A 17,846-nucleotide genomic window follows, 5' to 3' on the forward strand; every position below is an offset into this window, starting at 1 on the left:
GTATTTATCTACCACTCCATATCAAAATAGATTCCGGAGCGGTGAACATAGGCATAAAACAGTAAAAAGATTAAAACAGCAAATTAAAATTGTTCAATTTAAAACAGAACACCATTAAAATGGTGGCTAGTCAGTTTTTGAATTCTTTCTGTAAAAGAACTGTTTTCAAGAGGTGCTGGAAGCAGCACAGTGTTGGCATCTTCCTGACCTCCAGGGGCAGGGAGTTCCACAGAGAAGGGGCCACCACACCAATGGTCTTCTTTTTGTGGAAGGTCCTTGTGGAACCACCAGGAACATGACCTCTAATGACCTCAGTGACCAGGGAGAAGGTGCTCTCTCAGGTATCCTGGTCCCAAGTTCTGCCAAAACCTTGAACCTGGCCCATTAGCCATAGGCAGCCAGTGCAATTCCTTCAGCAAAGGAATTACATGCTGACAACAGCTGAGCTGCTGTATCCTGCACTAGCTCCAGCTTCCAGAGCAGCCTTAAGGGCAGCCCCACATAGAGCCAGATGGATGACTAAGCCTTATAAATCACCCACATATCACAGGATTGGACCTTGAGCCAGATTCTGGATCAGTGATGGGCCTAATAAGAAAACTGGACCAGCCCTGACTCTCATCTGTTGGACTGAGGTTGGTGAGATTATAAAAAGTTGGCAATTGATATCATCTGGGGGGGGTGGTCAGCTGATGGACTGGAAAGGCTGCAGTAGCAGCCAGAGGATGAGCTGTCGGCTGGAGGGCAATGGATGTAGCTCCACTCCTGAGAGAAACAGAAGGAAGATGTTCACAAGAGAGGAACTGCAAGGCTGACAGGATGTCATGAGGGCAGAGGAACTTGATTGCCTTAGCCAGGGTAAAGGTAGCAATGGCTTCCCAATGGGGCCAGCCTGAGTCATTTTGCTTTCTGAGGCAAAAGACAAGATGGCACCCTGTCCAGTCCACCTACAGAAGCCAACTGGTCTGGTGGATTAACCTTATTTTGACACTGGTGATAGGACAACATCTTCCACTGCACCTGAGGGCAGCAGGCTAGCTTAGGGGGTGCAGGACACACAGATCTTTCCTCCAACAGCTAGGGGGCTACTGCTGCCTCCTCCACACCTCCCAGCTGCCTGAAGGCAATTGCCTCACTATGCCTAATGGTAGGTCCGGCCATGCTCCCTCAATACTGATTATAGACTTTTAAGGAAGGTTGCCTACTTTTGAAAGGAAAGAGCTCTGTTGTGATGAATGAAGCATACAAACGTCCACACACTGCAACGATGGTGGTATTTTAGCTTCTAAGGAGAGGAAAATGGATCTTGTGGCTACCTCTGAGGAGAAGTGATGTGACTGCAACTCTGCCTCTGACAGGGCTGTCCTAAGCATAATTGGGGGGGGGGGGGGATGCACACAGCTGCCTTGCTGCACAAATGGGATTAGCAGGAAGAGGAGGAATTTCAGGGATCATTCCATTGGTTCCTCTGACTGGCAAAGGCATCAGACTATTGCTGTGTTGGGGCCGTTGTCATATTTTAAAGTGACACATTCCAGATCTGTTCCATTATAGGCAGCACAGTTTCGTGTACATTAGATTATAATTTGACATGGATAAGACATTCTGCAAACTTTTGATTAGTCAGAACTTCCTAACAAAACAAAGGAATGGGGCATCTGTACAAATATGGCCATTGTAATAAAACCTGAAATACGTTAGCATGGCTGGGATGCTGAAAAGGCATGGGGTGTGTGTGTGTGTGCGTGCGCCCCCCCCCCCCCCCCGCCCATTCAGTTTTAAAAAGAACACAGGTCACATGTTGCAGCTTTCAAGCAGCTAAGTAAAGGCCTGCATCTTTGTTGTCATGGCCATGAGCAAAACACTTCATAACCTCAGATGCAAAAGACAGACAGGGCATCTGTACCTTTTAAAGTGGTGCAGGAGCTTTTGGCAGGTGTGACAGCTTGTACTGCAGAGATGAATTTCAGCACCTGCTGAAATTCTCTTTTCGACACAACTATTAAAGGAACAGAAACCCTGTCCTTTGCATCCGGCCAGCTTACCCAGTGCTTGAAAATCACACTTCCTCGCTCACCCCTGTCATTCCCAAATAGGCCACGTGTCCTTCTTTACAGAACAAAGTCCATTATCTGAAAGGCTGTCCAGCCTAAGTCTCAGAGATAAAGCACCATTAGTTTTGCTCCACAAGGCATTTATTATGCACTTGTGATTCCTCATTAAAGGTAGTTTGCAGGTGCTTTACATGACGTCCACATCCTCCAATGCTTCTCCCATTGTTTGCAACCATTTTAGCATTTTTTTTTTCTAATCAGGAAAGCCTGGTTGTGTAATGGAACACATGGAAAGGCAGATAAAGAGAATCTCTTGGGAAAAATCTGTAAAGGAGCTATCTTAATCCCACAAAGAATCTGGGAGCCTCACTAAAGTGGCAAGTTAAAAGCCTCACGTAGAAAAGCCCCATAAGAATGGAGAGCAAGAGGTGACTTGATGTTGCCTAATTAACACCTGGATAGCAAACTGAGCTGGGACACAAGTCACCCTGTGGCCATAGTCTTCCCCACTGTGGTAGAATATTTATTTATTTATTTATTAAAACATCTATATCCAACCCTATATCACAAGGATCTCAGGGTGGCGTACAGTTAAAATCATACATGTAAAATAGAACAATAAATAAACAATTCTAAAACAAATTAAACCATTAATGTATTAAAACCAATATGAAATTTTAAAAAGAAAATCCAATTAAAACAAGACAGTGTGCAGGCTGGTGGATTTAGCCATCAAAGGTTCTGTTAAAAAGCCATGTCTGAACCTGGCCCCAAAATGAAGCCAGTGCTGGTCTGGCCTCCAGTGGGAGGGCATTCCACAGCCGCGGTGCCACAACAGAGAAAGCCTTCTCTTATGTCCCACCATAGCGTATATCTCGTGTTGGTGGGGCATGGAGAAGGGCTCCTTCAACAGATCTCAGGCAGGCAGATACAGGCAGAGGCACTCCCTCAAGTATCGAGGTCCCAAGCCATTTATGGCTTCAAAGGTCATTCTGACCGGAAACGTATTGGCAGTGAGTGCAATTCCTTTAAGGCTGGTGTTATATGGTCTTTATAAGTTGTTCCAGTCAGCAGTCTAGGTGCTGCATTTTGCACTAGCTGCAACTTCCAAATCATCTTCAAGGGCAGCCCCACGTAGAGTGCATTGCAGTAGTCTAATAGGGAAGTTACCAGTGCATGTATTACTGTGGCTAAGTTATCCCTGTCCAGGAAAGGCCATAGCTGGTGGATCAGCCGAAGCTGACCTCAAGTACTCCGAGCTATGGAGTCCACCTGGGCTTCCAGTAACAAGGATGGATCTAGCAGTACTCCCAAGCTATGCACCTGCTCCTTCAGAGGGAGTGCAACCCCATGGTATTTTAAATGAGATTTATTGTAAATTAGAGTAATAATTATACATATAAATGTATACATATACGACAATTTATTTGTATAATTTATTCTATGCCAAATTTTATATAAATGTGTAAATGGCCACCTTATCCCCAGATTTTCAGGCAATTGCATAATATCTTTTCCCAGTGTGGCAGGGTTTCTCAATATGCTCAGACTCCCATGGCCCTACTGCCCAGAAATAATAGCACCCATTATTTACTCTGCCTCAATACTGCTGCTCCCACCTAGTTGAATGGGAGACTCCTCTGTGCTCTTTTCTGATCAGAGCTAGTAAGGGTGGGGTGGGGGCCAGTAGGAGGCTCTGTTGCTGATAAGCACATAGGTAAATAATCTAAATTGAACCTACACACCGAGACAGGATCTACACTACTGCTTTATAACGGTATTGAAGTGCACTGACAACTGTTGGAGCCCAGGACACATGCCATATACCACTTTCAAACCGCTTTCAAAGTGTCATATTATTATTATTTATTATTATTTATTTATATAGCACCATCAATGTACATGGTGCTGTACAGATAACACAGTAAATAGCAAGACCCTGCCGCATAGGCTTACAATCTAATAAAGTTGTAGTAAACAATAAGGAGGGAAAGAGAATGCAAACAGGCACAGGGAAGTGTAAACAGGCACCGGGTAGGGTGAGGCTAACAGTATAGAGTCAGAACAAACTCAACATTTAAAAGCTATAGGGAAAAGAAAAGTTTTTAGCTGAGTTTTAAAAGCTGTGATTGAGTTGGTAGTTCTCAAGTGTTCTGGAAGAGCGTTCCAGGCGTAAGGGGCAGCAGAAGAAAAAGGACGAAGCCGAGTAAGGGAAGTGGAGGTCCTTGGGCAGGCGAGAAGCATGGCATCAGAGGAGCGGAGAGCACGAGCGGGGCAATAGTGTGAGATGAGAGAGGAGAGATAGGCAGGAGCTAGACCGTGAAAAGTTTTGAAGGTCAGCAGAAGTTTATATTGGATTCTGGAGTGAATTGGAAGCCAATGAAGAGATTTCAGAAGTGGAGTGACATGGTCAGAGCGGCGGGCCAAGAAGATGATCTTAGTGGCAGAGTGGTGGACAGAGACCAGCAGACTGATGTGAGACGAGGGAAGGCCAGAGAGAAGAAGGTTGCAGTAGTCCAACCGAGAGATAACCAGTGCGTGAACGAGAGTCTTGGCAGAAGAGACAGACAAAAATGGTCGAATCCTGGCAATATTATACAGGAAGAAACGACAGGATTTAGCTACTGCCTCGAAATGAGGAATAAAGGAGAGCGAGGAATCAAATATAAAGCCAAGACTACGAGCTTCCTTGACCGGAGTAAGCGTGACATCATTGACAGTAAGAGAGAATGAGAGGTGAGGAGAAGGTTTAGGAGGAAAAACAAGCAGTTCAGTTTTTGCCATATTAAGTTTCAAACGACGATGAAGCAGCCAAGCTGAGATATCTGAAAGACATGCCGAGATACGATCGTGGACATCAGGAGAAAGTTCCGGAGATGAGAGATATAATTGTGTATCATCGGCATACAGGTGATATTGGAGGCCATGAGATTGAATAAGCTTACCCAAGGGCAGCATGTATAAAGAAAACAGCAACGGGCCAAGCACCGAGCCTTGCGGAACCCCTACTGAAAGGGGAAAAGAGGAGGACGAGCTGCCGTTAGCCGACACGCTGAAAGAGCGACCCTCTAGATAGGAGGCGAACCAGTTATAGACAGAGCTACAGAGTCCAAGGTCATGGAGGGAATCTAAGAGAAGATCGTGATCAACCATGTCAAAGGCCGCAGTTAGATCAAGGAGAATAAGAACGGAATAATGGCCCTTAGACTTGGCAGTGAGAAGATCATTGGTGATCTTGGTAAGGGCTGTTTCAGTGGAATGCAAAGGACGGAATCCAGATTGAAAGGGATCCAGAGCAGAGTTACTAGAAAGAAAGTCAAGACAACGAGAGTAGACCACACGTTCCAGAATCTTTGAGACAAGGGGCAACAGAGAGACAGGTCGGTAGTTAGACAGAGATAGTCGATCAGCTTGGTGTAGATCTGGCCCAATTGTGTGTGCACATGGACTTATCTGTGTGATCACACACACTACCTATGCGCATACACTTGCATGTAAGAGTTATTCAGACCTTGAACAAATGTATTGGGTGGTGCAGAAGAGAGAAATACCACGCACATTCATATTCCCATGTTATCACATGAAAAGAGCTCTTGAGAAGAAAGTTGAGGTTATAGGTCAGTCAAGAGCAGCAATGGTACATTAGCTTCATGGCTGCCCATTTTAAAGTTATCTATCTATCTATTTATCTAGAACTAGCTAGCGCTACGTACCTTGTTGCTACACCATTGTTCATGAAAAATCTACTGGATTCTGCATTCATGATGCTCTCAATTATTGAGAATTCAGCTGCATTGTGTGAAGGGGTTAACTGCAGGTATTTCTAGAAATAATGCACCTGTGAAATGTGCCATAGCCAATGGTCCTGTATTATCCTAAGTGATCATAGCTCCCAGGATCATACTAGTTTTATATCTTTGTCATATATATTTTTCTTGCATAATCATCCAAATCCTGAACTCTACTTAATGAATATGCTGTCAGGACTGGGGATGATACTGTGGTGTTGTTTTTGTAAGCCGAACTCCAAGTTTTCCCCCACCCCCCAAATAGAGAATTATGTCAGCTCTGTAAGGGGAGGATCTACACTACTGCTTTAAAGCGCTTTATAACAGTTTTGACAACTGTTGGGGCCCAGGACACACTGCATATACAGGTTTCAAAACGTTTCAAAGTGCTTTAAAAGCAGTAGTGTAGATCCCCCCCCCCATGTCCATTGGCACTCACGTGATCAACGAATCAGGAGAAAATACCCTTAGTGTTCCGACTTCTCTCTGTTTTATGTCCTCCTTTATAGAAGGACAGCAAGTGAGCATTGTAGGAAATAATTGTACAATATATGCCAAAGCAATAGGAAGTATGAAAAAATATTGTACTGGGTTAATTTGAAAACAATATTGATGGTGAGCATTCCATTTTCCCAGCGTTCCCTCTAAAGTTCTAAAACACTTCTGTCTTGATGTTTTAATTTAATGTACTCTCCGGTGCATCGTCAAGGTGGTTATATAGGGAACAGAGACACATACCTCCTGGCAGGCTTATTGGCCCACAGCCCTGCTCCTTGTTCGTCTCATTTTCTTGCATGAAGATCTGTTTGATACAGATCCGCCACAGCCCAAAGTGAGCCGTCTCGCAGGTAGCATTGTACTCCTCCACCTTGGGACTCAGCACAGCCCAGTGATCTGTCACCACTGCTGTAAACATTAAAGCGACGCCAATCAAAATAATCGACAAAGTCACTCGGACTTTGCAAGTCTTGACTTCGTCCATGGCTGGAACGTTTCACACCAGGGTAAAAGTGGCGATGGCTGGTTCTGGATTAATCAGCCTGTGGTGGCAAGAAACCCTGCAGGCGGTCTGAGTCGTCTTCCAAAGCCTTGGCGTATCTAAGCATTTTCAAATGTCAGCCCTGCGATGGCGAAGTGGAGTACGTTAGGGACTGGAGAAGACGGGCAGCTGGCTGCACGTACAGCTGTTGAGATATATCAGATGACTCGTCTGGTTGTGAGTGAGGCTTCTATTAATGCACAGAAGGGGCGAAGGAACTGGGGCCGCTCAGATTACAGCTTCGTACCTGCTGCTGGGATTTGGGTCGGGAATTCCAAAGGCTGACTTGGAGCAGCGCTGAGCTGGTGTGATGAATAACCATCCATGCAGCACCCTGCCAGGGCTCTGTGTGTTTACTCTGCACCAACAGATATATTAGTAATGCTACTACTAATATATATATATATATATATATATATATTTTAAAAAAGCATTATCATATTATGATCAAATGTTGCCTTTGAAGAACAGTTCAGAAACATCAGCTGGAGGGAAATGGCAGCTGCAAAAGTGCTGAATGGAGCTGGTTCTTAGAAGCATGGTTTCCCCCCAGTTTTATACCAACTTTGCTGGCTGCTCATCCATTGCCAAAAAGTGCTGGTTATTACCGTTAAAGCCTTAATGGACGTGGCACCAGGATACTTAAAGGACCTTCTCCTGCCCATCTGCTAAGGGGACCTTCTGCATGTCCCTCTGCCATCTGAAGTGCAGTCAATAGGCATGTGGGAGAGAGCCAACTCTGTTGTGGTGCCCAGAAGCCCTTGCTTCAAGAGAGTCATCTAGTCCCCTGCTTATTGGTCTTCTGCTGTCTGTTGAAGACGTTTTTTTCTTTCCACTAGCCTTTGCTGCCCCCTTTTTGACAACTTTGCTCTTTTCAGAGCTTGTTCTATTTTTAATTTGCTGCTTCTGCTGCTGTTGAATTTTAAATTATTATTATTGTTAGTATTATTGTTATTATTGGTTGTTTTTCATTTATGATGCTAGCTACTTTGAGTGCAGTTTCCAGAGTGGAAAGGCGCTTGTCATCTATTTGTTGACCAAGGGGTTTTGCTGGTTTTTAATTGTTAAGATGCCACTTCTTATAATGGAGAGGGTTTGCTCACCTGGCTTGTGGTCAGGCATGGGGGATGGACATTGGAGGCTGGGCAGGAAATAAACTGGACAGACACTGAGAGGCATTTTGGCTAGGCAATCAACTTCCGGCCTGATAGCTGTGGATGAGTATGCATGAGAGAGAGAGGGGCTTATATGGATTCCCTACTTGCAATATATAGAGAACCCATCATGTTCTATTATAGCAACAACACTGAGTTCGTTTGCAGAACTGCTTAGCCAAGGAACCAATTGGAGCAGAACATAACAGAGCATGGTAGAACTGGATGGGCCACAGACCCAGTACTGGAGAAGTTCTCTTAGATCTGAGCTGTTCACAAGTATCATGAGACACTTTGAATTTTGGCCTTTGACAAAATACAGTGGAAGTTTATGCTTGTTACATTGAGTCATTTTGGCTTTCCAATATAATTTTTGAAGTAGGTTAAAATTCTATATTCGACCCCAAGAACAAGAGTTATGACCAATGGTTGTTTGTCAGCATTTTTCATGCTTGAGCGAGGTACTAGACAAGGATGTCAACTTTCCCCATTGATATTTGATTTAGGTTTGGAACCCCTGGCTTGTGCAATTAGACAGAATAGTAGTATTCACGGGTTTGTATATGCTGACCTAGAATTTAAAATTATCCTTTATGCTGATGATCTTTTATTGTTTATTTCTAAACTCCAGGCATCTGTTCCTGCTTTGATGAAATTGATTAACACCTTTGCTGAGCTTTCTGGCTACTCAAATTGGTCAAAGTCAGAGTTGATGCCGATTGGAGATAGTATATTTCCTAGTGTGTTGGGTACTGGCCAAATTCAGTGGTGCCTCAATTATATTACCTATCTGGGAATACTTATTCCAAGAGATATATCTCAATTGATCAAACTAAATTTAAATAAACTGATTAGTGAGATTACTTTCTCTCTCTCTCTCTCTCTCTCTCTCTCTCTCTCTCTCTCTCTCTCTCTGGGTACCGTTAAAGTTGAGATTGTGGGGTAAAATCAACACACTTAAGATGAATATTATACCTCAAATTCTTTATGTTATGCATGGAATTCCTTTACTTATACCTGGCAAATATTTTCAACAATTTAATACTTTGTTTCGTAATTTTTTTCTGAGGTTCTTCTCCACCTTGAATATTTTTGAAATTTATTTATTTATTTATTTATTTATTACATTTTTATACCACCCAATAGGCGAAACTCTCTGGGCGGTTCACAAAAATTAAAACCATCATAAAACAACCAACAGGTTAAAAACACAAATACAAAATACAGTATAAAAAGCACAACCAGGATAAAACCATGCAGCAAAATTGATATAAGGTTAAAATACAGAGTTAAAACAGTATAATTTAAATTTAAGTTAAAATTAAGTGTTAAAATACTGAGTGAATAAAAAGGTCTTCAGCTGGCGACGAAAGGAGAAATGGATGCAGCTTCCAATTAAAGAAGGTGGGTTTGTTTTTCCAGACCTAGCTTTGTACCATCATGCCTACCTATTGTCTTGTACTAAGTTCTGGTTATCTCTGCTTCTTCAGAAATGCCACCATGGTCAGTTCTGGAAGCCTTATGGTTAGAACCTCTTCCCAAGTGGACAGCACTCGGTTCTCATTATATCAGAATAAGCAACCCCCCACTACAATTTTGGCTGCTAGAGAGACATGGTGTATAATATCATGTCAATTACAGTTTGATCCATTTTCTCATGCTAAATTGACTATATGGGGAAACCCAGATTTAAAAATTGGAAAGAAAACATGTATGTGGAAGGCATGGACAGATAAGATGATTTTTTTTTTACTTTGGATCAATTAATAGGCTCCCATGATGAGTTTTTGTCCTTTTTCAGATGTGTGTGTTAAATATAATTTACCTGCTACAGCTTAATGGTAATACTTGCAATTGCAACACTTGCTGGAATCTAGGTTTAGCCCAGCTGCTTTTACAGCTTCAGAACCTTCAGCATTGTTAGAAACAGTTTCAACAGCTGAACTGACATGTAGATCCACAACCCATATATATATATATACACACACACACTTAGTAGCAGCAAGCAGTATATACACACACACACTTAGTAGCAGCACCATAGTTTAAGTCTAGATTGGAAAAGAGAATTGGAGTGTTCTATCTTGCCTAACTAATGGACGGTTGTTCTAGCATCTGTATCTGAAGCTTCTATGGATCTTAGGTTACGTCTTATTCAGCATTTTTTCTTGTTTTGGGTCTATTGGACTCCACAACGCCTTTTCAATAAGGCCTTTTCACTTGTTCAATTGTTGGAGATGTAATGCATCTAATGCTTCTTTAACTCATATGTTTTGGCAATGCCTAGTAGTTGCCCCCTTTTGGGAGGAGGTTATAATAAGGATGAACTTTGTACTGAAACCATCTATAATATGCAATAATGTGCATCTCCTCCTAAATTACCTATCAGCTTCTTGGAAGTTAACACACGGTCAGTGCAGATGGATCTTCAGAGCCCTTTTGACAGCCAAAAGACTTACATTATCACATTGGAAGGACAAATTCACACCTCCCATAATGCAATGGATCGAGGACCTAATAACATTATCAACTTTTGAACGAGTGTTGTATAGACGCAACTTGCAAGTGGATAAATATACAGATATTTGGTCTGCTTTTCTTGAAACCTTTGTATAATTCTCTCCCTTTCTCTCCCCCCCCCCCACCACACCAGTTCATATGATGGAAATGATGATAATTCTATATAGACAATGTATGGGTGGTTTTTCTTTTCTTCCTGTTTTTCACGATGTATTTTCTGTTTTGTTTGTTGACATTCACAATAAAAAAGTTTTAATTTTTTTTAAAAAAAAAAGTATCATGAGACCAAAGAGTCTTGCTGGTGAGGGGTTTCCCATGAGGGGTGTCTCTCTCTTTTATGCCACTACTCAAAACTCACTCAGGCATCTGCCACCAAAAGAGTAGAGCTGGATTGTTGGACTTTGGGGGCGGCAGGCATCCATCCACGGCCAGCCTCTGGAATTCATAGCAAGTCCGTTTGACCTTCCATTGTGGTAATCTAATAATCTTACATGGATGAAATACAAATTAACTTTTTATGTCCTTTTTGAAATATTATTATTATATTTATATTCCTCCTTTTTTCCTCCAAGGAACCCAAGGCAGCGTAGAGAATCCTCCTCCTCTCACAACAACAACCCTGTGAGGTGGGTTGGGCTGAGAGTCTGTGACTGGTCCAAAATCACCCAGTGAGCTTCCATGGGTGAGTGGGGACTAGAACTTGGATCGCCCGACTATCAGTCCAACACTTCAGCCACTACAACACATTGGCTCTTTGCAGTCATATGTGAATAATGTTGTGCAGATAAGGACACAATCCTGTGGACTCTACTCTTGCTGCTTGAAAGCCCCTGAACTTGGAGGCTTCTGAGATTACTCTGCTCTGCTGGGCACTTCCGAGGGGGAGGGAAGGAGGCTGGAGGAGGCTCAGGATAAATTGTATCCTGGCCTTTCCGGTCTCCTCCCCTCCCTGCCCACCAACAGGCCTCCTTTTCCCCTCTCCTAGGTCAATTTCCAGCCTCGGAGGGGCAACTGGTGTGGTTCTCTATACCAGCTGGGAGGTGATGGAGGCAGGAGAAAGATTCCCATCTCCCCCTTCTGAGGTTGGAGTGCGGTCTCTGACCTCAGAAGGGGTTTTCCAAGCCATCTCACGACACCTTTGCCCAAGGACCATAGAATTGCTCTCTCCTACTCTTCTACATTGTGACATAGGCCAGCCCTGGAAGGGAAAGATGCTGCAACACAAGGCTGGCCTTGGGATCTTATAGGATACATTCTCAGATCACCCGACCACCAACTTGAGTGAACCATCAACTCTTTCAGAAATAAGTGATGGTTGGGGGGGCAGGGGGAGGAATCCAGCAGAGCAAACCTGAACCATCATTCATCCAGCACCACTGTCACAGCTGGAAAGCACAGCCATTGCAGCAGCACCACTCAGCTGGCACCTAAACGGGGTTTGAGGCGCTGCGCAAGGTTACAAATGGAGGGAAACAAGCTGACAAAAGACTTTTAAGCAGAGCATTATGTCCCCCGACCCTCTGTTTGGTAGGTTTACTTCCCAGCTTGGATTCCAAACGTAAAAGTGCTGCAATATTATTTCAGCAGCTGACCCTGCTGTGAAATGATATACAACATGCAGGTGATGGGAATGTGACATTGTCCTGATGACATTGTTCTGATGACACAGAGAGCATAAATTCTTCACCCTACTTTATTTATTTATTTATTACATTTAGATCCCGCCTTTTTAGCTCCAAGGAACCCAAGGCGGTGTATATAATCCTCTCCATTTTATCCTCACAGCAGCAACAACAACCCTGTGAAGTAGGTTGGGCTGAGAGCCTGTGAGTGGCTCAAAGTCACCCAGTGAACTTCCATGGCCAAGTGGGGACTAGAACCCAGATCTCCTAACTCTTGATTCAACACTCTAGCCACTACACCACACTGGCTCTACATCTTTAATTACTTAGGGGAGGGGCAAGTGAAAATACCTGCAACTACAGGTAGCTAATGAAGTTATCTATTACAAGGAATTAGGACTTTTCATGCAGCCTTATTGTAGTGGTCCTGTGTTGCTTGGTGTGACCTGTGTTCTGATTTTTGCAGTATTGCGTGAGAGTCTTCAGTTCTCCATTGTTATTCATGCTGTAATGAATGGAGGCTTCACTGGGTGTGTGTGTGTGTAGGTAGGTCAGAAGCAAAGCCCAGAGGATAAAGTTCTATCATGGATGAGGACCCTGAACCCTCATCCACAGAGGATTTTAACCCCTTGTCCTCAGAAGAAGACACTCCAGGGTTAATGGTTCAGGGAGATGACTCAGTATGGAAGGGCATCAATACCCCCAGGACCCATTTCTCAGAAAGACTCAGAGGCCACCTCCCCTGCATCCAGAAGTGGTTGCTTTACTGTCCTCCATTTCTGAAGATTCGGGTCATGAGGAAACTTGGATGTCACAGCCACTCCTACGTTGTTGCAGCCTGAAATTACTGAAACGGGCCAGTCCCCTTTTAGAGAGCAAGCCTCAGTTAGGAGGTGGGACCAACCAACCTAAAGCCCACTGCTTTTCTATTTAAGTTTCAGACTTCTTCTGATTTTTGCTGGAGAAACTTATAAACCACGTCTAGCTTCCTGCCCCACTCAGAGCTTTCCGTGGTGCTCATCTCTTTCTGTCTTGCTTCTTGAGAACCCTAACCTGACCCCTCCTCAAGATCTGATCCTTAGCAGAACCCTGCAACCCAAGCTACATCCTGGATCATCATCAGAACCCACAGCCTGAAACAGTATGAGTTCAAAGTCGTAGCCTTTTGTGCTGTAAGTGGTGAACTTCACTGTCAAGATGAGTGTTCTTTTTGAGAGCTACTCTTGCTATACATGATAAATTAATTCTTGTATTTAATAGCACCACTCTACTGGATAGATGGGCATAGGATCAGAGCCTTCTATTGAGGAGTCCTTGTCGGGTACTTCTTCTTAAAGCACTCTAAGCAAGAGCCTGGTAAGGCATGAGGAACGGCAGAGGCTTTTTTGTTTGTTTCTGAGCCGGACTAATTCATTTACCTTGCTTGGGGCAGGGATGGGAACTGAGAGGTTAGTGGATCCATGACCTCTCACCTGCTTGCAACTGGCCTGCCCTCAACACACCCATTTCCTCCCCTCCCAATTGTCATGCCCCTGCTGGGAGACTCCTCTTCCTCTGAGGAGCTAGAGCTTCCAGAGATGGATAAGGCCATGGAATCATCCATATCAGGAGGCCTGGGGGAGCGTTGGTCCTCAGGGGAGAAGGGCAGGATCTACACTACTGCTTTAAAGCACTTTATAACAGTTATAACTGCTTTATAACTGCTTTAACTGCTTTAAAGTGCTATAAAACTGTTCTAAAGCGCTTTAAAGCAGTAGTGTAGATCTGGCCAAGATCTCAAGTTTATGCCTATAGAAAGAGGGGAGCTCTGCTCCAGAAAACTTCATCAACTTTTCAGAGGAAAAACTTTAAGTAGAAGTACCCAAAAAAGGACTCCTCAAGAGGAGGGAACTCCTCAGGAGCAAGGCTTGGAATGTATTGCAGCTGAGCCTTGGGTGGGACTCAGGAGACTCTGGTAGTAGAACCCTCCATAAGCAGTCTAAACTTTGCTGAAAACAAAGCTGTTTCTTCAGCTCCTTCTGCCTGCTATCTTGTTTCCCTGATCTTGACTCATGTTTGGATCTCCTTGTTATCAACCTTTGGACTTCTGCCTTCTGGACTTTGATTCTGCTTGACTGATACACCCTTTACTGTATTTGATTTTGGCTACTCCTTTGACTTCTCTCAATGGAAAATCCTTGTTTGCTTGCCTTTTTCTTGCTTGCCATTATTATTATTATTATCATCATCCACTCTGTGTTTTGTATAGAAAAGAAGTGAAACTAGTTGGAGCAGGACACTGATGTTGCAAGGGAGAGGGAGCAGCTGTAGAGGTTTCTGCAATGGCTGAGAAGGGTGGAGCAGGGCGGTAATCCCTGCTTGGATTTTCCCTTCTGGGATCATGGTTCTGTTTATGGCCTTAGAGGTGGAAACCCTCAGCATCTTATGGCCCTCAGACACTGTCTAGGGGTTGTAGGATTGCGCTCGAAGTCTCACCTGATGCAAGATACTTTCTTTTTCTGCAGCTGGCTTGGGCTATAACCCAGTAATAAGATGCATGCTTTGCAAGGAGAAAGTTCCAGTTTCCATCCACTGGCAGCTGGTGGCTCTGATGTCAGTGGGGCAGTGAATCTGCTCCAGCTTTCAGTCAGAAGCATCTTAGATATCTCCTTTAGAGTTCTGATTGAAACCCAGAATGGAGTCACCATCCCACTGATATTGGAGCCACCAGCCTCCACTGGTTCCATCTCCAGTTAAAAGGATCAGGTAGCAGTTGATGTGAAAGACCATTCTCCTCTGCCTGGGACCCTGGAGACTTGCTGCCAGTCAGAGTAGGGCAATACTGGGCTGGATGGACCAACTGCCTGACCTGTTACAAGGCTACTTCTGCTGTTATCAAGGTGTTGCAAGTCATACACAACACAGCCTGGCCTAATTTGAGTGCAGAGATATTGCTGATTCTGCTATCATTAAAAATGAAACTGGGAAATGCTGCACATTTTTCATTTAATGAACCAAAGGTTATATAAGAAGTCTCTCTGTGTTTGTTTTTTCTTATAAAGTTGTTTCTTAAAAAGCCCAAGTCGTCGTTAGAAGTCCTATGTGAGTCGCTGATTAAGCTGTGAGGGCAGTGTGTGCTAGCAAAGAGAGGGATGCAAGGCTGGTTGTCACAGTCTTCCAATTGATCTTTTTTTCTCCATTGTCTAGAGAAACTGCCAAAGAGTCTTGTGGTACCTTAAGCACTAATGGATTTATCGTGGCGTAAGCTTTCATGGAAAAAAGCCATTTGATAATGGGCTTTAGTTCTGATGCCACAAAATTCTGTTAGCCTTTTAAGGCACCAAACGACTCTTAGGTCACAATACTATGCATGTTTAGACCGAAAAAAGTCCTACAAATCCCAGCACTCCCCAGCCAGCATGAGGGTTGCGCAGTATTGCACCCTTAGTTGTTTTTGCGGCAACAGAATAAAGGTTTCTCTAGATTGAAGCAAAAATCTCACACCCTTACCAGGGCCTCATCTTCTGGAGTGTTTGCAGGATTACGATCAGCACAATACATGTGCCTTCCCCCTCTTTTCTATTTCCTTTGTGAGCAAGTTCTCTGTTTCATTCAGAAACCATTAGATGGCCCTGTGATATTGCGTGATTCTGGAAGTACATCATTTTGTTGATGGTGGTTTATATTTATTACTGCACTTTCAGTGACTCATAAAATGGTGGGGAAAGCTTTAAAATGATGGGAGTGGCACCGGAGAAACTGAAAAGGACCCATAAACTTCCATGAATGAGCAATCATGAGCACATGATGAATGCCTTGTTTAGAAATGGCCCAGCACAACCAGCCCTCTGGAAGCAGAGAAAGTGCTGTGAGAAAGCAGCACCATTCTGCTCAATTTCAACCTTATGAAGGTTTCAGAAAAATCATCTTCTTAATGGATGTGGATACAATAAAAGATACCATGCTATCTTTCTGGCATCTCAGAAATCCAAAAAAACTTTGTGATCACATAGCTTTCTTATGTTCCAGTGAGCTGAAATAAGCTTGGTTGAACAATGACTTTGATTTACTTAAAATCTATTTACCCCTCTCGCTTTTTGTGAGGAGAAGAAAAGAAATATTCTGAATACACAGGGCTGGTGCCAGGCTTTTTTGTGCCCTAGGCAAGGTGAGCTACTTTCACCCCACCCCCACCCCAGCATACCCCCCAAACCCACCCCACTGTACCCACCCCACCCCAGGTAGGCAGAGACAGGCGGGGATGGAGGCCGTGTTACCTGGGCAGGACACTGCGGTGGGGCGGGCAGCTCCACGTTCTGACGTCCGGCGTGCCCGGATGCCAGAACGTGGAGCTGTCTGTTCGACTCCCCCCCCCCCAGCATCCCAGCTTGGCTTCGGCTGGGCAGGCCCAGCCGAAACCAAGCTCGGACGCTGGGGGAGGGGCAGTCAGATGGCTCCATGTTCTGACGTCTAGCGTGCGCCAGAAGTCAGAATGTGGAGCCATCCGTTCACCACCACCACCAGTGTCCTGGCTTGGCTTTGGATGGGCGGGCCCAGCTGAAGTCAAACTGGGATGGTAGGCGGGGGGTCGGACAGCTCCACGTTCTGATGTCCAGCATGTGCGGTAGGCGGGGGGTCTGCCCACCCCCACCCCAGCGTCCCGGCTTGGCTTTGGCTGGGCGGGCACCCAGCCAAAGCCAAGCCAGGGATGCTGGGGTGGGGGCAGAAGGGCGGCTTCAGAACGGCATGCCCGGAAGCTGCCCTCGCTCAGCCAGCAAAAAAAAAAGGCCCACCCTTCTTTATGCCAGTACAGCACAACTGAAGTATCAGAATGAAACTAAATCATAGACTTCTCTTTGATGAAAAATAAAAATAATTAACCCCAAGGTTTTGTTCCCCCCCCACTTCAGCCTGAATTTAGTAACAGCAATTTGTAATCATGAGGGTTTTTTGCACAGTTTCAAAACATAAACAGATCTTCTGACCATGTACGTTATTATCTTTGATATAGCTGGGCAATGTAAGTACATCTCTTCTTGGCCTCTATTTTTTTTTTTTTTTTATCCAGAACATTCTTTTAATCACTGCTCATCATCTAAGGTTTTCTCTTGCTATAATCATTCTGGTGTGTCTCAGTGCCTCCTGTGTGACATTTTTAGACCCAGGGATGACTTGTGAGGATGTCTTTGGTGTTGTAAGATGGGATGCCACCCTCAGTAGGGCAGAATGCCTTCTCAGGGCAGAGACCACCTTGTGACTCATAAGAGCTTGAGTTTTGAAACGAGGGCATATTTTTCCTGCCGTTTGGGAAGCTCTTAGATCCTCAAGGCGTTTTTTCACTATTGGCGGGACATCTTTTCTGTGACTGATATGTGTGTGTGGCAAGAGTTGTTTGCTGTGATTGAGGTTTTTCCCCCCTATTCTTTGTACCTTTCTTTCTTTCTTTCTTTCTTTCTTTCTTTCTTTCTTTCTTCCTTTTATCTAAAGTCACAGTCACCTCAGCTGACACTTTATGCTTTCCTATGTATACAGAAAGCACAACATAATTGAAACGGAAAAAAACCAGATGATGCACAGCTCCTTTCTACAGTGGTCTTGTTGTGTGGGAATGATACTGGTAGGGGTTTTTCTTTGATACTTATTCTATTTCACCTGTCTGAGACAGCTGGAAATGAACTAGCTGCAAGTAA

At 44.1% G+C, this 17,846-nt stretch overlaps 1 protein-coding gene across 1 annotated transcript in view; it reads right to left on the reverse strand.

Annotated features, from left to right (window-relative positions):
• CACNG1 (calcium voltage-gated channel auxiliary subunit gamma 1) overlaps positions 1–7,029 on the reverse strand; it is a 29,521-nt gene extending 22,492 nt beyond the window's left edge. The window contains exon 1 of the mRNA XM_063123179.1: positions 6,581–7,029. Coding sequence (XP_062979249.1) covers positions 6,581–6,824 — 244 coding nt within the window. The 5' untranslated portion in view covers positions 6,825–7,029. The remainder of the gene's footprint in view (positions 1–6,580) is intronic.
• Positions 7,030–17,846: the final 10,817 nt, after the last annotated feature.

Source organism: Elgaria multicarinata, chromosome 3 (assembly GCF_023053635.1).
Source record: "Elgaria multicarinata webbii isolate HBS135686 ecotype San Diego chromosome 3, rElgMul1.1.pri, whole genome shotgun sequence".
NCBI classification, from domain to species: domain Eukaryota; kingdom Metazoa; phylum Chordata; class Lepidosauria; order Squamata; family Anguidae; genus Elgaria; species Elgaria multicarinata.